Here is a 24,119-nt window from a genome sequence, read left to right as displayed (position 1 = left end):
CGGGGCCGGGGGGGCGGTGGGCTCCAGTCGCCCGGGCTTCTGCGGATGCCGGGGGGGCGAGCGATCCTTCACCGCCTCGGTGCCTGCAGGGGTTGGAAACAACAGTCCTTTTTTCCTTTCTTTTTCCTTTTTTTTTCCCCCCCCCTTTTATTTTATTTTATTTTTTTTTTTAGAGAAACTCAAGTGATTTCTATTTATTATCAGGAACATAGCTGTATCCACCTTTGCAAAAATATCTCCGTCTGTTGCAGCTAAAACTTTGCCGCTCACATTTCCACGTAAGCCCTTCCCCAAAGCACGTCTCTCAGATTAGTTTATGGCTGGCTCAATAAAATGGTTTGTCCCTAGCTCGGCCTAAGAACAGATGGGAGGATCGTGCAATTTCCTCTCCCTCTCTGTATTTATATGTACCTACATATATATTCCAAGCACACACACGTATACAATAGTCAAAACCGCTGGTATGCAATGGTATGCCGTCCCAGCATTTCGCACAGACGGGGAAAGGCTACCAGAGCAGCGTGTGGAGGCTCACCATGGCTCTCTACCAAAAAAAACCTTACTTAGGCTCTGCTTCATCTGCTACGCACACATGCGAGAACACACGTGCACGCATGCGCGCGTGTGTCTGGGTATCTGCATCCAAGAGCTAATTACCGCATTCAGAAACATCATGAATGATGAAGAAACAACAACAAAACTCCTCGGAGAAGACATTCAAAAAATTTTTGCTTACTGTTAAAATAGTTGGTGTCACGAATGCCCAACAGACTCTCCAGAATTTACTTGGCTGGAATCCAATCATCATTTCTATATCTTCACAAAATCTTTGCAATCCTGTAAATAGCAAATGGAAATGCAATTAGGTGTGAAAGAAACCGGCTGCAATTTGCAACACAGCTCTTGTGACCTCCCTTGTGTCTAATTACAAAAACAGACTTTGACTTGTTGCTCGAAAACCTCAATGGAGAACCTAACCACACAGTAAAAAATGAGACTATTATGGTGGGAACCATCCTAATAAAATATTTATTTCCCAAGGATTATAGCAAAATTGAGCTTTTACATCAAGATTAAGTGTTCAGTATGTTCCGGGTTAAAGCATTAATAGTACCTACCGGTTAGCTGCAATTATACGTATACTTGTTATATTTTGCTGCGAAGATGAACCTTATTAATATTTCTATACCTGTTTCAGCACAGATAATATCTGAGCTTCTCTATACCTACTACGTGACCAGGGTACGGGATGATTGTATCACTTAGCATTAAAACCGGTAATATCCTGTTATTTTTCGTTTGACATGTAAGCAGTACTTACAATTATTAGAGAGCACCCGTAAATATTTTAAATTATATTCAATGTTGTTTGAACAAACAGATTGACTGATGTGTTAATTCTTCAGATTATTGTATTGATCGCATCTATAAAGTTACTTGAGTTCATAAAACACACGAGATGATTGCAAAAGGGTATTTCAGCCACCTCTGCAGCTATCTCCCTGGCCATGCCATGCGACTGGAAAAGCTGTGCCGGCCCAGTAGCTGCTATTGCCCATCTGATAAAAGCCAGTCTGCTTTTCAGCCTTGTTCTCTGCAGAGCTGTTTAGGTAAACGGCCCCTGCTCAGTACAGCAATCAGTAACTTATCCAAAAGTAACAACAACAACGTTGAAATTTGTTCCAGCTTTTTTAATGACGACAAGAAGGAGGAGGTCTGGGGGCCAAGGCCGAGCTCCTCTGTCACACAAACATTTCCAATTCAGGCCAATTTTATCAAATGAGGCAGGTGATCGTCTCTGTCATTTAAATTTTACAAAGCATTATTCTACAGCATTTAGTGCAACTTTTACAATGTGGGGACAGAGACTGAGCTTAAATGTTGGCGAGAAGTCACTGAGTAAGGGAGGAAATACTTGGAACAAAAGGAATAAACAGCTTTGTGTTCTTACTGCCCTTATAGCCAGCCACTGCAGCTGCTGAATTTAAGAAGGGATAATCCCCAGGCTTGATCCACATAATTTTGAAGCCTTTCTGTTGATATCAAGGAGAACTAAATCTATCCACCTGACTGTTCCCAGAATTAAGAAGCGGTGGCCCAGCAGGTAAAAAATAGCAATGGCTCGATATTCAGTGTCTTCTGATGCACCCCTAAGAAAGCAGCAGGGCTAGATGGTGTTAGGGCAGCCTTAAAGGCCCAGCTCAGAGGGTGAGCACAGATTAAGCCAGTCCAGGCAGATAGCATGTCTGAGAAAAGCTAAAAAAAAAAAAGCGTTATGATAAGAAATAGAGAAGCAAAATCCAGAAATTAAACAAGATGGTATTGCAAGAACTGTATTTAGGGGAGGGGAAAAGTACAACCTGCAGTGGATGTAAGCTTAGAAAACTAACCCAAGGGGACCCAGGTGGCACATTTTTTTTCTGTAACTGTAATTTCTCTCCCTCTTTTTCCCATTTTCACTGACTACAGAAAGCCTCTTCTCTTCTCTGTAAAATACAGGTAATTTTTACTACCCCTGGAATCACCGTACTTCAGCACCCATCCGACCCATCGTGTGCTTCCCCGTTTTGTAAGAGAGCTTTGTAAGCCTGGACCAAATGTAACCCCCAGGGTCACCGTGTCAGGGACATGAAAGGAGATCTTAGCTGCAACGGAATGATTTGCCCCTGCATTTTATTTACCTGCATATTACAGTTCAGTGCACCGTCTGCAGCAAGCTACGTGGGAGATGCTCACGCTGCGGTGGGAGCAAAACTAGTTTTATACTAGTTGCAACAGCACAAGGTACGGGCTGAAGGGTCTTTCCACAAAGTTTAAAGCTCGTCCAAGTCTCTCTACTTCAGCCACGCTTGCTGCTGCAAAGGAGGTATACCTAACTGGATAGTTACCAGGGGCTTCTGCCTCCAACATTCGTGCAAGCTTCATGCAAAAGTGCACAGATTCGTTTGAAACTCCAATTAAAAAAATTCTGTTCCTTCCTGCAATCGTCAGCAGACATTCACAGTTTAAGGCACTTTTAAATATTAGCAGTTCAAGAGTCAAATGCATGTAGATAGATACAGGGATTACACAGCACCCATCTCTTTCCCAGTGAAAGGCTGAAAATGGGTTTGTCAGGCTCCACAGAAAAAAGCAAAGGCTGCTTTAGTTAACAGAATGATGATTAAATCTTAGTGTGTCTCGTTTCCCTCTCAGATCAGTCAGGCCTGCTGAATAACTTTGGGAAATAAACAATGAGACATGATATTCCATATCTCAATTTCCACTCTCTAAAGTAGGATGATGTATTCATAAGTGCTGCAGATATAAAATCCATTAAAAAGGAGAATGCAAACCTAGACAGACAACTACTTCAATATTCTTCTACAGGTAAAAATGTTCAAAATTACTTTCTACAAATACACTGCAGCAGTTACCACTCACTCTGACAATGAGCCTTCCCAACAACAGCCTGTCAAAAAACAGATCTAGAAGGAGCACAAACAAAGTTAAGGTCATACATTTTCAGTCTCCCACAGTGTTTCTTTCAAGCACAAGGATCTTTGTATTTAGCTTCACGTTACAAAATGCAACAGTGGGAATTATGCTGATGATTAAATTAATACCCGCAGCTCTAAGCTGTTCTTTACCAATCATGCATCGTAATCTAAACAACTGGAGAATAAACATCTATACCGGCATGTGAAATAAAAACCAGCATTTGACTGGATTATGTAGCACTGACTCTACTGAAAAATAAGTGATTGCAAGGAAATAACCAAGTGTGCCTCTTTTTAATTTAAAAATCTCAACAACCTCAGCAAGCAGAACATGTAACAAGAACTAAAGATAGATTTATTTCATCATAAAAGCACCTGCTGCTATTGTGCCAATCTGCTTCCTATGAAGAGTACAAGTATACTGAGAAAAGTGTCAGTGGAGTGTAAAAGAGCAATTGTCAGAGCTTGAAGATATATTATGCCAATTTTAAGCACTGCTTGAAGGAATATAACAAGAGCAGCAGCTTCACTTGTATTTATAACATGCAAATCACAAATATACAAGCTGCATTCCTATTAACAGTCCTTGGCAAAGCAGCTTTAATGCGGCAGAAGTAGCTGCGATACATTAGTCAAGCAGATAATGATTGCAAAGTAAATCTCTATTTTTCATGTAAAAGACTGGAAGCTCTTTAGTCTAGCAAAAGGTTAATTCCAGGGAATAATCTTTGAAACAGTTTATATCAAAGGCCTTACTAATGTCTGTTGATTAACGATCAGTTGGTACAGAAAGCATGGAAGGAATGATTTGTAATCGGCAGATCTTTCCCAAGTCTGATTACGTTAAAGTAATATGTAACTCAAAAAAAAAAAAAAAAAGGTTTCCTCTATTCGAATCCTTCCTTTGCAGTGCTATGACTATTTCTGAATTGTTTTATGTTTTTCATAACAGTTAGCGTTTTAAGGAATACTGGATTTGTTGGGCAAAGCAGGCGCTAGCCAGAGCAATTTTGCTTACAAGCCAAATACACCGTTGTTCCACAAAGGCAGGTCTGTAGTGCTTCTGCCACACAGTGTTCAGAGGAGGAACAGAGCAGTATTTGCTCACAATTTACCTTCATCCTTATTTAAAAACATACAGAACAAAGAAATTCCACAGATTTAAGTAGTTTGGGGGTTATTGAAAAATACTCTAAGGAAGGAATTTTTATCTTGCACGCTGACGGCAATGGCTTTCAAGGGGGCAATCTTTTGGGGACAGACCAGGTGATGCTGTAGATGCTGCTGGCCAGGAAGAGCGACAAGATCTGGTGCTTTAGCACAGCGTCGTTCAGGCATGCTCTCAGCAAACAGATGAGGAGGAGGAAGGGAAAAAAAAACCAACAAACCCTTATACTCTTCTTGAGCATTCCCACTCACCTTCTCTTATGGAATTGCGTTGATTTTAGGAAAACTGGGAAATTGGTCAGTACGGTAACCAGATGCTAATGACTCAGGTGACATGTACCTGGTGGTGTTGCCACAGGAACGGGTAAATGCTAAGTGTGGTGGTAACCAGGGGGAGGGAATGGGCAAACCTTACATGTCTTCATGGAAAGTGAAGCACAGAGCAATGGCAAAACTTGCCAGCATTGATTTTTCAAACCAGGAGTTCTGCTAAATAATCCCCCAAATCCATCTCTCGACTGCACTTCAGGAGATATCTCAAAGCATTACACTCAGGTCCTTTGAGAAGACTGGTTGAATGTAAAACTGATCACAGTTACCAATATCATTTCACTCACAGAGATTACACTTCTAAACTGACTCTAATTAAAATACTTACATTTCAGGGACATTAAAAACAACAAGCGTTTTGATCAACCAAACCGTGATTGGTCTAAATCAACTTTTCTCTCAGTGTTTTGACTTTTTCCATTGTATTCTGTAACGTTTCCTCACTAGGTCATATCTGACTTCTTAGCTTACAACCACTCAGGCCTTCTCACTGGACTGGATGTCAGTGGAGATAAAATACACTTCTGTACTTCCATGAAATTGGAGAAAACACGGAAGGGCTGATTCCCTGTCCTGTCTATAACATTCATTTCTCAAGCAAGAGCAGCAAGTTCTGCGTGTTTTGAATTACATACGATTTTTTAATGCATTTATGTTACAGAGTGGACCCCACAATGTAGGTAGATCTAAGTAACCAGTGCACCGGACTAGAGCCTAAAATCATGGTGCTATATATGCACCTTCAACAGAAGGTCTTGGGATTGTTTATGTCCAGCTGACACAAAATACATAATTCATTCCTGACCACAGCAACAGAGGAAACAGCCTTATCTTTGTCATCTTCAACACTGAGATTCAGACCTTACTTTGCTTTTGAAGGCAAGTCTTAAGTGGCACCACCACGCTCCAGCCATAAATTAATCATCTGTTACGTAGGGAGATCTTCACATTTCCTACCACAACCATCTGAGACCAGACATTTCCAAGAACCAACCTCCTGAAAGCACCGGACCGGTTTGGGAGCAAATCACCAGCTGGCATCAACTGATGTTGCTACAGTAGCATCGAGGTAATTGCACTGCGTTATGCTAGCTGAGGATCTTCCTCATCATTTAATGTACGTCAGCATGGATCGACATAACTGGTGTTGCCACTGTGCGTAATTTATCACTCTGAGTAGCTGCATAGTCTTGATTCTGTGTTACGGACGGGTGGGCTAATGGGAAGGCTGGATGTGTACATGGAAAACAAATCCTTCAAAAGTTGTTCAATGCAAAGATACTACTTCTGGCTCAGGAAGTCTCTGACACTAAAGCTGTTGGAGTGCGAAAGAGCCCCTGGAGAAGCGTCACTAAATGCTTGGTCTGTTCTTATACTCATCTCTAAGCATTGGCTTTAAGCTATGGGCAAGGAAAGGTCATTAGACTATATGAAAGTCTTTTGAATACATGTATTTAAAAGAATCCTATAGTAATGAAGTCCCATTATGCTTCCATTCAAAATAAGGGAATTCTGAGGCTTTCTATTTAAAAAAAAAGTGTTACTCCTTTCCTTAAGAATTTAACCTTACCAGCTACTTTACCATATGGTAAAATGTTACGTTGACATAGGCTGTCCAATAACAGTATTTTTTCTTACCATATATATAGGAAACTCCAACAAGCTCAAAGATGGCAATGATGACAAGAGAATAAGAAGCTGCGTAAGTGTCCACAAGCTGTAACATATACATTCCACCCTAAAGAAAAAAAAGGATAAAAGAGCCATTATTTGTGGCATGTAGCTGGTGTCTCTCTTCATATGTGTCACAACTCTAACTGACGCTAAGGTAGGCAAAATGGGCAGGAGCAGGACCCAGGACTCCGTACCCCAAGCAAGCATCCAAACGTTGACTGGACACAGGCTCATGCCGCACTACAGTTTCTTCCTTCTGGCTGAATGAATATCCAATCCAACAAGAAAAAAAAAGCAGAGGGTACACCTGAGTCTGGTAGTTATCATACCTTGGGAAGACACTGCTTTCAGTCCTTTCAGATTGAGGACTGAACTGCAACCAGACCTTCCACCAGCAGTGCCTCTAACCGCTTCATACTGCTTCAAAAGCAAAATCACCATTGAAACCAGTAGTACTGTAATAGCGGGTCCAGTTCATCTCATTGGAAAGGATATAATACCCTATCTTCAGGGCAGAGATTAAGCAGTAGAATTCAAGTGAAGGAAGGACTGAATCCATCCTAGGCTTTGGCACAGCAAAGTTGGGCTGCTAGGTGATGAGGTGAGGGGAAAGAAAGAAAGAGGAGGGGAAAGGATTAATAAAACAGCAAGATAGGTTTTGTGCATCTCCTTTTGGAATTGCTGCGAGTTTATAATGCCGGAGGAATTAGGGGACAAAAGACACAGAAGGCTATCAAGGCTAGATGAGAATTTCATTATTAACTCCACACTTTGCCAGGACTATCAGTATATATCTAATCTGGTAGGGAAGGCGCCCAAAACTGGTGTGCATATTTATATGACATACAAACTTTTTTTTTTCTTAAATGAATACCTAACTTACATGAGTGCTTTGGAGATGTTTGGCTAGGGATAAATTTTAAAAGTCTGCTGTTCAAATCTTTCTGAGAAGAAAAGTCTTTTAAATATATCTCAGTCAGAGCAGCCATTAAAAAAAAAAAAAAAAAAAAAAAGGCTGTCAGACTCACCCGGTGTCTTTGCGCATGCAGCAGAATTCAGCTTAATCTTTTGCATCTTGCACAGGAGGAGAACGGCCACCAGAGGGGGACTGGGGACAGACAGGGATGCTCAAAGACAGTATTATTACCTGAGTGATCATAGGAAATCCCATGATGAAAAAGGAGATGCAGCACCCAAGAGTGAACAGTGCCTTGTGCGTACGTAAGTATTTGGGGAACTCATCCGAAACGGAGGTCACTATAGTCTCGATGGTGGCAAACTGAAAGACCAAATAAAAGGAGTCATTTCAGCTCACACGATGTGCACAAAGTGGTCCAACTGGATAGAATGGAATATAAGAGAGTATTTTGAATCTTGGGTGTTAAATGCCCAGACGTCAACGCCAAAAGCGTCACCCAAGCGATGTCAGCACTGACGGCCTTACCTCATTCCTCTTTTTGGAAAGCTGTTCACTGACCACATGGAAAATAGCAATTAATCTCCCAGTCCTCCAAACAAATAAATAGGAAAGGCAAGAGGGAAAAAATGGGAAACAAAAGCAGTTTACCATAGTGTCCAATCCAAGTGTCAGAAGCATCAGAAAGAATATTATAGCCCAGAATGGAGAGAGGGGAAGCCGAGTTAGGGCTTCTGGGTAAACCACGAAAGCAATTCCAGGACCTAGAAATAAGAAAAATAAAGACTGAGGCACCTTGCATCGTGTTAATATTGTTGACTGAATGGAAAAGACAGAGACATGAAGAATCATGTTTCAAAGTCTAATAAATTATTACTCGCTTGATGAAAGAAAAAAGATCAGCTTCAGTCTCTCCTATGTACAGAAAGGTTGAACCACTGCAGAATTTAGCCTCACACGATTAATTTCTGTTTTGACTTTAAGTCTCAAAACACTCGTACACTCCTACTTTCCAAGCCGCAGAATACATATGTTACCAGCATACTCATATACTGATCCAAATACAAAAAAAATAAACAAAAATCGGGTACTGCAGCTATGTTTCTTTCCTGCTCTGTGATCAAATTCCTGCCACTGTCCCTGCCAATTAGCTACCCATCAACATAGTAATCACCCACCCCTCAGTACTATAAGGGTGTATGGAAAAGAAAATACTCTTAACTCATCAGCACAGAGTCAAATGAGAAGGAGAGAACACAACAGATGGATCCACAGAGCCAATACCAGAGACAAGGTAGTAACTACTGTGAATCCGAAAAAATCCACAAGAAATTCTGAAATAATGCACAGCAGAAAAAATAGGGAGATAGGGTCTTTTAAAGCCTTAACCAGGAATTTTCCTTTCTTTGTTGCTTTGATATCTCGGGCTGTAATTTTTATTGACTGTTAAAAAAAAAAAAAAAAAAAAAGTATTTTCACAAGTATGCTTAGATTTGCCTGAGAGAAAAGGCTGCAGGACTGTGGTAGTAGCATTACAGTAGATGGCACTTCTTCTCTATTTATCCCAGCTAAAGAAGTGCCCGCTTCAAACGCTCGGAAGGATGTTTCCTGTCAGGCGAAATGGAAATGAAAACCAAGTAGTACTGATGCCATGACCCATGCCACGAGAAGGGGCTCCAAACTCACTCTGTCCTGGCCATTTCTAATCTAGATTATTGCATCCCATTTCCTACAGGTCCCCACGCTGTTTCTGTTCGAGAGAGCTGTTGCTTTCTTGCACTGAGAAAAACAGTTTTAGCAGCACGTGAAACAATCTCACAAATCTCTAATCTGTGAAGTGCTTGGAGTTCCTTCTGAACAAGACAAATACAAGAGGTAACAACACAGTTAAAAAAAACCCCAGACAACACTGTACATCACTCAGTAAGTGTTGCTGCCTTTAAAACGTGCTGCAGAAAAATGGCTTTTTGGAATAGGAAGGTGCATGTAGAACTACTATGTATTCAGGAACACGTTCTTTAATCTCTTGATTAAAGATTTCTTCTTGACTATTAGAGATAAGGACTCTGTTTGCACTAGCTTCCTGCATGTAAAAGTTTAATTAAGTCTCAGAATAATGAGCTCCCATTAATCACACTTTTAGGAAAAGTTTAATTATAGAATATGAAACTGCACGTCTCTCCATCTCAGCCCCTTATAACTCTCCAAGACATCACATGCCTGGTAGCATGCAACCGCAGGTGAAAACAGTCACAGGGAGGCTGGCTCCCATCCTCTCCATCTTTGGAGACTTAGGTGGGTATGAATGCTTTCTAAAAATCTATGAAAGTCAGGAAAAATCCAAAGTTTTTATATGTGTTGAAATGAAAAATGTCAAATGACCTTGAACTTTCATTTTAAATTACTAAAATTTTTCAACTGCACTATGTTCTTAATCAAACTGAGAGGAGAGCAAAAATAGATTGTCCTGTCTTTCCCTCCATGATGTTTTATTTGTTCATCAGGTACACGAGTTTTTCCTGAAAGGAACATTCTAAATGATACAAATACTACGTATTTCAGATTCATATTTTGGGCGGGGGGGAATCCATTTCTGTTAAGAATTTCATTCAAGGTTTTCAAAAGCCTGAAAGGAGATCATAATCACTTTTGCTGCTTTCTCCTTCGCTGCAAAAAGAAATACAACTTAAGAATACAAAAAAAGGTAGGCAGGGACAAGGGCTGGCTCTTTTCCCCAGTTGCTGAGTCTGCTTTTTAATTCTGTTAATTCAATGTGCTAACTCAGTCTGCAATTATCCCGAATCTTCACTCTTCCTACTGTACTGTCGTCTTCTATTATGTGACTAAATTTTGCTTCCCCCACCAGAGAGAGCTGTGAAGCCTCACCCTTGTGAAATATTTGTAAATGGGCTCTTACAAGTGCACTGACAGCCCTACAACAAGATTGTCTTGTGACAGTTTTTTTCACATCCCCTCGAACAGCTGCTGAAACAGCTGGGATCAGAGAGCTCCAGCCTGTGCCTTGTCGCTCACTCAAAGACCACCAACAAGCACTCAACAGAAAAGGGCTTGCCGTCCGCTGCGCCAAATATCGTGCCATCTCCAGGGAGATGAACCGACTGAACCGATGGTTCCTCCGCCATCCCTAACAGCTATGTCTCTCCATCCCCCCTCCGTCCATCCCTTTGGAGCTTCCACTGCAGCTTCACTCAAGCACGGCTTCTTTAACTCTAACTCCTTAAAAATCATTCCGGTGAGTGCAGCGTGGTTTAGATTTTGGGGTTGGGGGTTTTTTTGTTCATTGTTTCAGGATGGAGGTAAAGTCTAAAATAAAAAAAATTAATAGAAGCTCCTAAAACACCTGGTCTCACCGGGAGTCTTGCAAACACAATGGTCTAATCCAGCCAGAAAACGGGGATGAGAATGAAACTTTTCTGTTCCCATTCAGCTGACTGGCAGACCAAAAAGAGAGACGAGGCACTGAAGACTGAATTGATGTTACATTAGCTTGCCAGTACAGCATCCCCTATTACTTGCTACTGAGAAACAGTTTGCCAGCTGACCATCCTATGAAATTCTCCTCTCAGACCCTCCAGCTGACTCCACAGCCTGGTTAGCAGCCCATTCCACCACGGGTTAACTGGTGCAAGCCCCACACTAACTAACTCCCTGCGACTGAACTGCAGCCCATGAGCTCCCCCTCACCTCAGCAGCTGGGCTGCCACGTACCAGCCGAAGGAGCTGCAGAAGTTGAATGTGACCCGGCACCTTTATTTGCATCTCTGAGGTCAGAAGTACTGCCAAATCTGTGGGATTATCCATGTTTCAGTTTGCAGAGAAGGAATAAGCAGAAGGAAACTAAGAGCCTTTTCTATTTCTTACCCAGCAGCAAGATGTTGTTCCTTTCCTCCTTTCACCTGTAGTAGCTGGTTTCTAATAAACGATTAGAAACAACAGAATTCCAAGACAAGGTATTTTTCAGGAAAAAATGAAGAATGCTTCATCTGCTTCACCGGCTCTTGTTCCTTCAACTACAGGATTTCTGCATCCCCAGCTCACATTGTCTGTTTTCCATTTAGCTCCCACAACATTGTTAAATGCAGATTAACCTTCATAACTAATTTTTCCAGAATGACCTATGAATATTACCGTACAGAAACTATGGAAGGTTGTCTGGATTTCTATCCCCTATTGTCAATTCACTGCTACAATTTCACGACTCTCAGTCAGTCAGGTATCTTAGGCTACAAGTAGCACCTTGTGGCATTGAATTTATCCAACGCAACAAACCTGTCAGAAAAACGTCTAGTGTCTTCACATTAATGCAGACAGTGAGACACATCACATACAGAAGCCACAAGTATGCGACATTCGCTTTTTGAAGCCTTCTGTCCTTCCCTCGTTCAGAGCCTCCTCTTACTCTGTGCTATCGTTGGGGCGGGGGTCACATTGGGAATCATTCCCATGGCTCATGGAGAAGCTCTTAACCACTTTCCTTCAGCGCTTGGAAGTGACTGTATCTGTGCCGATAGCTAATACAATCCACTTAACACCCTCGTGCGCTCACAGAAACAGCTCTGGTGGGGGAATCGTAAATATGTATACAAATTATTACAAATTTGTCCTTTTAACACAGCTAGAAATGATCTTAAAGATCTGGGGCTTGGCTGGCTTAGGGCCAAAGTGCTGCACATTGCACAGGAAATGTAGAACTCGACTAAGGTAACAGTTATCCCTCAAGAATTCCATCAGATTTTTACAACCCTTTAAACTTCTCCGAATCTTACCGCAAACGCTCCTCCCTTCCTATCTCCCACTGCTTCGCACCAAATCATACCCGACAGCCCGAGTTCCTCTGTCAGTCACGCTCTTCTCACTCACATTCAGCTCAGACAATTAAGACCTCTCAGATCCCCATTTGTAACCATCTCATTTGACTAACTGAGACCTTCTCACCTGTTCTCCGGAAATTTTTTTACTTGCCCATGGAGGCAGCTCCTTGCTCCCCACAGTTCAGAAGCCCAATACTCCTCTCTCACCGTATTTCTCCCACCCCCACATGGTGAAGCCCACTGTCCTCTCATCCAAGATTCCCACCATCAGGGACAACTTTTACCTTGGAGGACCCGACAAGGCAGCAGCAGCAGAGACAAATAAGAAGACGACCGCTTAGACTATGTGAAGGAGAGAGCTCACCCTACGCCCCCGCCCCCCCCCAGTCATTTACATAAAGATTTTAAATGAGTCTCGGCTTGCTTCCTCCTCTTACCAAACAAGTGATAAGGAGGCTTCAAGTAATATCTTGACTTCCCACTGTGCTTCCCTACGTACCTTCTCCCGTACAGAAATGCCTACAAGCGGTTTACTAATCCACTCCAGTTTGAAGCCATTATTCCCACCTCCATGGTCAATGTCATCATTAATCATAGAGCTGAAGGTGCCACTGGGTGCCTAAGTAATGAAACGGCAGCATACCCTACCTTGGTCTGCCACAGCTTCGATATTCACTTTGAGCTCATTTGCCATGAAGCCAATAACCGAGAAGATGACAAAGCCTGCAAATATACTCGTGGCACTGTTGGTACACGTGACTATCAAGGTGTCCCTGAAAAGAAAACACAAGAAGCCGCATCACCGTGTTGTAATACATGCAAGCGAGGAGGGGTTCGTACACAATTGAGGAGTCTCCCTCGTGAGCACACACATCCTGTGGGAACGCTGAGGAAGGTGCACTTTTACACTTCTCGGGTACATTTGATGCTGGTCGGAGATGACAGAAGTCTTCGCAACACCACCAGGAATCAGCTGTGCAAGTTTCCATCCCCCACATGTTCTATAGAAAGCCACAGGCCAAGCAGGAGGGTGATCATTTCTGCTCTTGGTCTCTCTGAAGAAGGTAGCAATGATGTGTGGATATCTGCTCATTATATCACGTATGGACTAACCACCACCATCTAAGGTAAGGTGATTTTTGTGCTGTATCTTTCTTGTATTTATGCACAAAATCTCAGGGTTAAGCTTTCCGTACCTTGTAGCACTCACTTAAACGCCCGCCCATCCGTAGAGGATTTCCTCATACAATTTTCCGTTGTTGCTGTTAAGGGAATCTCAAGAAATCCATACCTGAATGCCATACTATACTGGGTAAGTGTATGTGACTTGACAGGACACCAGCCCTCATGATCCCCGCTCATAATTATTACATCCTTGATAGGATTTTTTTTTTTTTCCCCACAATATAGGTGTCCAGAAGACTTCCCCTTAAACTGCTGCAGCTTAGGAACAAACAAGTCACGCACTTTAAATGTTTTTGTTTGTTTGTTTGTTTAAGTTGGCTAAAATTGCTTATTCCTTCTGCTATTTGTTTGTCAGGAACAGAACAAAATACAACTGGAAAAGCTGTCAAGAACCTCACTGAGCTGGGAAGCTTCTGGAATCTCTAACAGAGCATCTCTTGACAGGAATGATTAGGTTAATTCTTCAGGTCTACAGTAAAAAATGACAATGTTCTGTTTGGAATCACCACATGTTAATCTTCTTCCAAAACCAGATAAGTTTTAAGTAAAATATTTTAGGTATGCATGATGAAGTTAATTTATGTAAATTTACTGCAATTATAGATTATTTAATGATGTTTAAATTGAATATGTAAATGAAAACTACAATTTTATCTGCAGTATTGGAACGTAATGAGTATAAAAATTGAAAGAGAAAATAGTCATGCTTCATTTCAGTATTCAAGACTTGTTGTAAAATTAAAAAGATTATAAGTAACTAAGCTTTTCTAATTATTTCTGCTTCAGTCTCCCATATCCCTCCTAACATAGGTAAAGCATGCTTTTAGTATTGGACCTGTAAGATTTTTATACTTCATTACCATGTATTTCATTTAAAATTTTCATGAACATTTTCCAAACTCCACAAAATGTTGCTAAATTAATGCAGAAAGGTAGCATGAGGTTTCTCCCATTTTTTGCCCTGATATTCTGAATGTATTCATTCACCAAGGAAAAAAAAAAAAAAAAAGAATCAAAGCCCAGGACAAGCATTTTCAAAATTAAGACCCAAAAGATTGCTGGGTGGGAGTTACTGAGTATGCAACACTGTTTCTTATTCATCCATCTTTTAGGATAATTATAATAAATTACTTTTGAACACCAGTAGGAAAAGTTTTTGAATTTCCTTTTTAAAATCCCGATCCACATTTCTTTTAAAAAGTAAGTCTTTTATATATGGTACTTAGAAGTTACAGGACATGGGGGTTCAAATCCCAAGGAGTGTGTGCTTTAAAGTCTTGATTTGGGAAAGTTTTTAAGCATACCCCTGGGACAGCCCCTGTGCCTGCTGGTGGCTGTCCTGAATCAGCACATCTGTCATTGCAGGAATCAGAAAAGGTTTGCTTCAGCAGAAACAAGATTGGCCTTAGAGACCATAAAATAGCAGCGAAGCATTCCACTAACGCCACTTGCTTTTGTTTTTTCCATCTGCAGACATCTCTTTGGCACGCTCTTTGATGAAAAACTATACTGGGCCACCAGAACAGTGAATTTTTCACTTGTAAAAATAACTTTCAGTGACTTCAAATAAAAGCCATTTTAAATATCACACCTTGAAAGAACTTTGTACATGTAAAATCACACTAAGAGTAATTGGAAAAAAGAATTACATGTAGGAGAGACAAGAATCACAGATATGGAAATTGCATGTTAAACTCATGCATGTCTCACAAGGGCAAACTTCAGCCCATCCTACACACGGGTTGTTCTTCAGCAGAGGCTGCCGACCGGCAGCGTTTCGTACCGCTGCTCACAGCTCTTGACAGCTTCCCAGCTTGCCTTTCAGCCTAAAACTGCTGATTCTGAAAACGAAGAGCCAATAGAGACTATAATAAGCCTAAGGCTCATCTTGAGACTAGCAGATTAGGACCTGGGGAGAAGATACAATACACAAACCCCAAAAAAGATTGAAGAAACAAAACAAATAGAAAGAAAACCCAAACAAACAAGAAAAGCACACACCCCCACAAAAAAAATAGAAAAGAAAAATTTTAAAAAATAAAATACCAGAAAATTTTTAAAAGAAAATTTAAAAAAGAAACTAAAAAAGAAAATTTAAAAAGGAATTTTTTTTAAAGAAAAACCTAAAAAAAAAGAAAAGTAAAGAAAATTAAAAAAGAAGACAGTCTTTCAAACCAGATTTCTCCAAGTTGGCAGATGACTGGCTTGGGACAAGACCTGTTTAATGAGACCAATGGATTTCACTCTCACATACCTGTAGCAATTATTATGGAATTTGTTGTAAGAAGAGAGAGTAATTAGACCTCCCCATGCTGCAGATAAGGAGAAGAAAATCTGAGTGGCAGCATCCTTCCAAACCTAAGACAGACAAGAGAGGAAATAGCATCAGCTTCAGAAAATAGTATTAGAAAGATCAATAACGCTATCGACTGTTTCTGTTAGGGGATTAACACATAAGTAGTTTAAATTAACTTTAGAGCAATAGATGTCAATAAAACATTTAAAAGCAAAACCCTGCCCCAAAATACATAGTGCCCATTTGATGAGGAGTGCCGTTCTTGTTGAGCCCATATAGAATGACAGTATCACCTTTTATATGGAAGGCACAAATATGTGTCAAGAAATATAGTTTGAATATCAGTTCAAATACATTCAACAAAAAAAATACAAATCAAGAGGAAAAATCTTCATCGGGTGCCGACAGTTTATCTGCCAGTGGTCCTAAATAATACTTTATCTTTGTGATAAAATTAAAACCCTCAGTGTCGCTTGATGCGCTACTTATGAACACGATTACATTAAAATTAGGGGAAATTTCTGTCATTAGGTGTGCATCAAACAGCATAGCGTTAAGTTAGGGCTATTTAGGCACCAGGACCCAGTTTCCTCCCAGCAGAAGAAAAGATATGTTCAACCAAGTCTTTCTTAAAAAAAAACCCCAACAAAAAAAGGCATTGTTTGTTCTGTAACAAAGTTCTTTGAAGTCTTAAACACATTTGAATAAAGCATTTCTAAATTGCCTGGAATTTCAAAGGAGTTGGTCTTACTTATCACTTGCAAAATGTTTGAAGCGTTGGTATTTCTATTTACAAGCTCTCCTACAAAGTCTAATTTTCCACCCAAGTCTGCAGTGCAGAAATGGAGACAGAGGTACATGCACAGATAGGTGTCCCTATACACACACTATCCAGTGTTGAAGTTATTGCTTAAACGCTGCTTTAAAAGTTACCAGCCAGCAAGCAGTCAATCCTTCATCTAACTGAGGGCGATGTACAGCTATTAATTCATGTTATACCGCAAAGAAAATTGAAAACAGAAGCTCGCCTGAATATTATCAAACATTTACACAGGGTTTTACAGATACTTGGAGTATTCAGAGCACCCTGTTTTGCAAAAGGCAACAGTTCTCAGCTCCTTTATTGGACAATGTGGGATGCAAAACTGCTCATATTTAATGCAAAATTAATTTCTGTATTGTTTGCAGAAGATTTAGTACTCCCACGACCAAAGGGTCAAAACACCCATAATTGCAGAGATTTTAAGGAAATTAAGATCTGCACTATTCATCCAGGAAATTGCTTTCAGCTTCAATTATTGATCTATCAGTGTGGTATCACACCACTACTGATAGAGGAAAAAAAATTTCTTAGCAGGGAAAAAGAAAAAAACAAACAGGAAACTTCCTGAGGCGTTGCTAGAAATCCCTCTTAAACTTCTAGAGAAAAGAGTCTGAATTGTAACTCTCAGCTCAGGCTTCAGTTCAGTTTCCAGAATCCTGCCTCAAGACACTTCAGACCAACACACAGGGGGTCATGTGCCGTATCAGACAAATATATAATCCGTGGGTTGATTCAAGTCTACAGAGACACAAATCCAGGTGCAGTTTTGGAACACGTTTGACCGGCTTCATCGGCAACAAATGGCTTTTTAGAAATCAGTTGAAACCCTGAGTGAGGCAGTCAGTGCTTCAAGAGCAAAGCCAGGTACAGAGTCGTCAAATTCTGTCCCCTCCTACCCAGCAAGAAGCCTTGTTTCTTACAATGCAGGTAGGATAATGATCACGGCTGTTCTGTGGCAGTTTATATGCTCCTGGGGAGTTAGATTAGGATGAATAACTTGATTTGGTTTGATCTAATGTCTCATATGCATTATTGAGAACAATCTTTGCTCAAGGAGTAAAATACACCTATTCAGAGCAAGAAACGCAGGTAAGTTCATTATGTTACCTATTAGAAGCTTCACGTGCAAGGCAGCACCCAACAGACACCAGCGTATGAAAAATCTATGCTTGCTTTTTAATCCCCTATTTTCCAAATGCACCTACTCAGAGATTCAGCTGAAGTATGAAAAGCTAAGTAAACAACACATCTATAATAATATATGGAAAAAACGTTACATGCACACAAATAACAAACATCCATTGCAACAACACTCCGTGTAAGATGAAGAACAAGTTTCCACAGATGAAAGTTCTGCTTCTGCACATCAAAACCCCTTGCAAGAGACACTAAGAAATCTGTATGACTTATTCACCCTAGCAGAGTTATAAGTGCAATAATAAACCCACCATAGCGTCAATTAACTTCTCCCACTTTGGGGTGATGAAGTACCAGATTCCAGCCCCAGCTCCAGGCAGAGTTACTCCTCTTATAAGAAGGATGATGAGAACTACGTAGGGGAACGTAGCTGTAAAATACACCACCTGGACAGACCAAAAAAAAAAAAAAAGATTATTGAAAGGGCTTATTTGGATCCATAAGAAGGGGGAAGGGGGGAATACAAGGGCTATATTATTGCCTGAAGAAAGCAATTACTCAGGCTCAGAGACAATAACCAGGGGATAAACTAGGAAGACAACAGGGTTATTTCCCAGGAAATCTGAAATTTCACAGCCTTTCTCACTGCTGGAAACAGGAATAATATCCATAGCAACAGAGGTAAGAGTTGGGATTCTAGACAGAGAGGGGAAGAAAAAGCAGAAAAGAAAGTCTGGAGAGGAACAATAGGAATTTAGATCTAAAGGACAATATCACTTTTGATCCTTGCCCAGAGTCAAATAACACAGTTCGGTGGAAATGAAATGAGCAATGCCATTCAATAGCACTTAAATTTTTTATTTTTTCTATATATTTCTCTGTATTTAACTAAGCCTAAAGAATGTTTATTACTGTTTGTACCTCTTAATAATTACATATCAACATGAAAATATTTATGGTCCCAATGAAAAAAAAAAAAAAAAAAATTAAAAAAATCAGTGGAACAATCCAGATAGACCTAATCATCATGATGTCTAAATGCACAACAAAGGTTGTGTGTTTAATGTCTTAAAAATTATCTAATACAGACCAGAGCGCTCTCTGTGGTCAGATGAAATGGCTAGATTGTGGCCAGTTAAGCTGTATACTCTACCCAAAAGCACTTCAAATCCTGTTCGCATTAACCTCTGAATACTACAGGGACCAGAATCCTCTGAGCTGAAGTGACTTTTGAAACTGCTTTCTCAGCTTTCTCTTTGCTGTTTCAAGAGGTGTTTCAAGAAGCTGCCCTGATGAATTTTTGTGCCGTGAATACACTGAACTCACCTACGCAGGTTTTCTATCCCCAACACCAAAGAGTCAGTATTTTCCTTGGCCACTAAGACTCACTTAAAGAAATACCTATTGCCACATCCAAACCCAGGTTATTCTCCCGTACACCATCTGTTTCTTGGCTCTGGCCTTGCATGAAAGAGTTTTTCTTATCACACTGAGGTAGGGGGCAAAAAAAAAAAAAAAAAAAAATCTCAGCTTTCCCCTGGCACTCTGAGTCTCTGGATTTTCTGATAATTCCCAAGCTACCTCCCAACAGGGGTTGTCAGCTTGTAGGTACACGAAGGGGTAGCTTGGAATCAGAAACTCTGTGCCCATGTCTAGAATATTCATAGCTATCTCTGCATATCCACTAGCTTTATCCCAGGAAATGTCTAGTTGTTTTCCTCCAGCTTTTTTATCTTTTCAGCCTACTCTTTGTAAATAAGCTAGATTTATGCTAGGTCATCGTCCAACATTTTAACCTGCATGGTAATTGCAGTGGCGTTGACGGAGAAGTTTCAGATATTGCATTCCTGCAGGTTCCACAAAAACCCCACCCAAACCAGTGCTCCTGCTAAAGAAAAAGCTGCATTTCTCTGCTCAGACAGCTGCCTGGCCAAGTCGTACGCCTCTACTTCCATGCCAACAAGAGGACACACTCCCTCTTGACACGGTTGCTAGTTAGGAGGCATGGCAGAAAACCGCAGATTTGAGGGGCGAGGGAGAGGACAACGTGTGAGATGTCAGAGAGACAGAACAAGGAGCTGGGTTACCACAAGGAGGAGTTTTAGGATGATGGCAGACAAATATTTGAGAAAAGAGGATACACACGCTGCCACTGCTCCCAATCACCATAGACCAATGTGAGTTCAGTTCTTATTTTCAAACGTGTTACTTAACATCTTAATTTATACCATAATTTTGACTGCAGAATTTTAATGAACACCCCACAGAAGAGGGGAGGCTGCTGAAGGCACTTTTCTGCCATCCAACTGCTGAGTGCAGCTCAAAGGTTCATTTTAAACTTACTGAAGACTGGGGAACAAATGCTGAACCAAAATTATCTTTTTTAATGTTTCTTCTAAACAGGAAAACACAGACAAGAAAAAGGCATTTCGTTAATACTTAGCCATTTGCTGAAAATAATTTTCAGTAATTCACTGCCTTAAACAAGAGTGTGATTCCCTTAAAGCAACATGCTGCTTTCTCACAGTGTACAATCACAAATATTTTTCTTACTTTTCCAGATGACTTGATTCCTTTAGCAAGGGAGGCATAAACAATCACCCAAGCTAGGAAAAGAGATAGTGCCAAGGGCCATCTAATCTCACCAGGATACTCAATCCCTGCCGAAATCTTCAATACAAAGTACCTAAGAACAAAAAAGAAATAATAATAAAAAAAAAAATAAAAGGAGAAAAATTAATGACAGCAACCGCAGGCAGTAATTCAGTGCAAATTCCTACAGAATTTTGTTTTGTTTCAGCATTCTCAGCAGTCTCTCTAGAAGGTTCCAGGGATTCACACCATGTATTATTTTATTTATCTGCATTGCAGTAGTAGATAAAAATGCCAGGCATGGGCCAACACCCCAACTGTGCTAAGCACCATAGGAACAGAACACAAATAATCCAGCATTTGAAATTCAGCTTTCATCACTCCTGTGCATAAAAAAAATGGGTATCTTTTGCTGTCCTTAACTATTGTATTTCTAGTCTTCTAAAGAGGTATTCTGTGTCTGTTACAGTGGGGTTTAGAGAAAGATTAACAAAACGTCTCTAAACAAAGAAAGATCTTACTTGAAGTATTCTTCGCTTCCACTGACAAACGTTTTGTTTCCCTCACTGGTGAAGTTAACCATAGTCAAGTTTGGATAGGCACTCATACAGAAAGTAGAGTTCTTGATTTGTATTTTTGGGTGGTCACCAATAATGCAAGAATCTAGGAAGAAAATGTAAAAGAAAAATAACTTGTCTAGATTTATCCCCCCCCCCCCAGGTTGGGTGTAAAATGACAACAAAAAGCATTAGATCGCACACGACTTGAACTTTCGTTCTATGATAGATGTCTGGAACAGCTTGCTTACAGAAGCTATAAAGATCTGAGAGAACTAGGGCTTAAAAATTTCTCCTGATTTTCCCCCTTTAGCCCAAATGTCTAAGGCATCAAAAGAGCCTGAGAAAGTGAAAGAAATTCTGCTCATTCCCCCTTTGGGGGCGTCCCGGCCAGCCCCCAGCCCCCGGGCCAAGGCAGGGGAGGGCAACCGGCCCCCTCCACCGGTGCTACCAGCTCGTCCAGAAGGTTGTTTGCTCCGTTTTCAGGTTTGTTTTTTTTCATTAAGTTGTCTTTAACAGAAAGCAGAGGCTGCCAGCTATTGCATTTTATTTTGTGGGGTTTTTTCCCTACGCAGAGTATCAACCAAAAAAAAAAAAAGTTGGCTTTTTTTAGCATTATAGTTGAAAAATCCTGTTTATCCTTGATGAAGAAAAGTTTAAAGGAGGAGGGAAGAGCCCATATGGTGCAGATCACTTCGAAGTGACTTGGGAAGCGACGGTTCCTCCGTGCTAGGAACCTCGCCCGGCCACAGTCATCCTCAGTCTCCCAGGGGCGCAGCTAAGCCAGAGAAAACTCTGGAACCCTACCGTGACCGCAAAGAAAAAGAAGAAAAAAACCCGAAAACCCAAGCCTGTCCCAACTTACCTAACAAAAGTTTGTTTTTATCTTTACAGTCTGGCGTGTTCCACGGGTTGTTACAGGAAGCCCAAGGTAGCACAGGTACAAAGGACGCAAAAAGGTAGAAAAGTGTGTAGCACAGAATAATATTGTAATATATGGCTATTAGAACCGAGATGATCAGCATTGCAATGCCACAGCCTGAGAAAAAAGAGAGGGAGAGAGGAAAATAAGGCGATTAATCCCAGGCGGAGGCAGGGACCTGCTGGACATCCCAGCGGCTGCAAAGCGACGGTTTTATCCGGCGCAGGTACAGAGCAGCATCCCCACCGCGAAAAGGGGCTCACCCCCTCAAGGACCGCGCAAATTACGCGCTAACTCTGCCGAGCCACCAGCGGGAAAGCCCCATCCCATGCGGCTGCGCGCCTGCGGAGGCGCTGCGGAGGGGGGGGGGTTGCGCAGGTGCTTAAGCCATGCGAGAGAGTTTAAGTCATGCTCCCCCAAAACCGGGCCGGCTCCTGCTCCGCTCACCTTGCAAGGCGGGGATGGCTTTCCAGACCGACACGGGTCCCTGACTAGCAAACTGCCCCAGGGAGACTTCCAAGAAGAAAATTGGGATCCCGGCTAGAGCCAACATCATCAAATAAGGGATGAGAAAAGCACCTTGGGGTTGGGAAGGAGGGGGGAGGAAAAAAAAAAAGAGAACAACCTGAATCATCGCGCTTGGGGGGTGAGGGGGGACGCATCTCCTCCTTTATCACATCGGGGGGAACTCGCCTTGCTCCGCCGCCCGGTGCGGAGACCCCCGCGCAACCTCCGCGGGGCAGCCCCCCCCGGGGAACGGGCTTTTCTCCGGCCGAAACGGGTCCAGTTCTGCCCGGGATACTGGGGCCAACTTAGTCAAGACCTGCGGCTGTTAACAATTTTCTATTTGTTATCGGTTCTCCGCGTCCCCAGTCCGGGGGGGGGTGGGGAGCAGCTTTCTGCGTTTGCAGCAGTTGCTCGAGAAAATATTATTGTTAAATAATATTAAATAAATAAGTATTTTCACCCCTCCCTCTTCAAAGTCCTTGGGCGTAAAAAGAAAAAAGCTCGCCATTTTTTTTAGTAAAAGTTGATGTTGGTTTAAAATCGCTAGTTCTCTCGCATAAAATAGCTCTTACAGCCTTTACACAACTGTTTTCAAAGATCACAGCACCAACGTGCCCTGCTGATAGTCCTGTGCGGAGGGAAGAGGCTTACAGCTGCAGCAGGTTAAATACAGTTACACCCACCGATGCTCAGTATAAAGAAGAACCTCTGTTCGGAGAAAAAAATAAACTTTTTTCTTCCCTTTGTAAACTATTAAGGGCACAAGCCCTCTTCCAGCTTTTCTGCTCCTCTGTTCTGCTGAGCGGCATTGGCTCTATTTCAAACGCTTCGTTTTCAATCGGCTCACTGAGAGATTTAAAAGAAATACCCCAAACCTCACGAAATAAGAGAACGTCTCGCCTCGGTTTCAAACGTCCTCGTGTGCCTTTCCCGACTCAAAACCCTTCCTATCGCCCTCTCCTCCCATCGCTTCCCCGGTCTCACCGTTTGTGGATTTAGACCCGACTGTGTTTAAATTAGGCAAATGAGGGGGATGGGGGGGTCGGGAACCCTCCCTCTCTGCCCAAGCGTGCTCAACCCGGCTCTTCATTTCCCTCCTTCTCCGACCAGCACCAATTAATTAAGGGTGGTTTTAAAGAAAGCGCTACCTTTTAACGAAATCTCGCAGCTTTCCTACTTTCTGAGCTAATCGACACGAAAAAAAACCCCAATTTTTTTTCACTAAAATCGCTGATGGTCTGGAGCTGCCCCCCCCCCCCCCCGAGCTCGGCTCAGCCCAGGCTTTGCTGCCCGGCTTTACCAGGCGTGCGGGTACCCCCGGCCCCCGCTTCCCTCGTGTTTTTCCCCACCAAAAAGGCAGGGACCGGCTCAGCCCCGTACGGTACTGCAGGTAGAGAGATAGGAAAAAGCCATCCTACCTCCCCCATTCTTAAAGGCCAGGTACGGGAACCTCCAGACATTGCCCAGCCCCACTGCATAACCCACCATGGAGAGGATGAAATCCAGCTTGCTAGACCAGTTCCCTCGGGCTTTATTTTCATCCCCTACATCGTCTTCCTAAAGGGGAGAAAAGGGGAAAGGGGGAGAAAAAAAAGAAAAAAAAAGAGAGATCGGAAAACAGCCACTTTTGCAAACAAGCATCGCGGTGCCGCGGCTGCCGGCTTCACCCGAGGGAGTCCCGGAGAGCGGGGGCGGGCGGGGG

General features: G+C 41.9%; 1 protein-coding gene across 1 annotated transcript in view; it reads right to left on the bottom strand.

Annotated features, from left to right (window-relative positions):
- Positions 1-24,119, bottom strand: part of SLC6A5 (solute carrier family 6 (neurotransmitter transporter), member 5) — a 30,161-nt gene that overhangs the window by 4,883 nt on the left and 1,159 nt on the right. Inside the window, exons 2-13 of the mRNA XM_010563707.1 lie at positions 23,836-23,974; positions 22,358-22,489; positions 21,854-22,027; positions 20,953-21,094; positions 20,393-20,525; positions 18,151-18,285; positions 15,838-15,941; positions 13,047-13,171; positions 8,218-8,330; positions 7,798-7,929; positions 6,615-6,714; positions 737-837 (exon numbers count right to left, since the gene is read on the bottom strand). Of these exons, the coding sequence (XP_010562009.1) occupies positions 737-837; positions 6,615-6,714; positions 7,798-7,929; positions 8,218-8,330; positions 13,047-13,171; positions 15,838-15,941; positions 18,151-18,285; positions 20,393-20,525; positions 20,953-21,094; positions 21,854-22,027; positions 22,358-22,489; positions 23,836-23,905 (1,461 nt within the window). The 5' untranslated portion in view covers positions 23,906-23,974. The remainder of the gene's footprint in view (positions 1-736; positions 838-6,614; positions 6,715-7,797; positions 7,930-8,217; positions 8,331-13,046; positions 13,172-15,837; positions 15,942-18,150; positions 18,286-20,392; positions 20,526-20,952; positions 21,095-21,853; positions 22,028-22,357; positions 22,490-23,835; positions 23,975-24,119) is intronic.

The sequence above is a fragment of the Haliaeetus leucocephalus genome, unplaced genomic scaffold, assembly GCF_000737465.1.
Source record: "Haliaeetus leucocephalus isolate CR32 unplaced genomic scaffold, Haliaeetus_leucocephalus-4.0 Scaffold173, whole genome shotgun sequence".
NCBI lineage: Eukaryota > Metazoa > Chordata > Aves > Accipitriformes > Accipitridae > Haliaeetus > Haliaeetus leucocephalus.
This window is presented reverse-complemented; position numbering and strand designations above follow the sequence as displayed.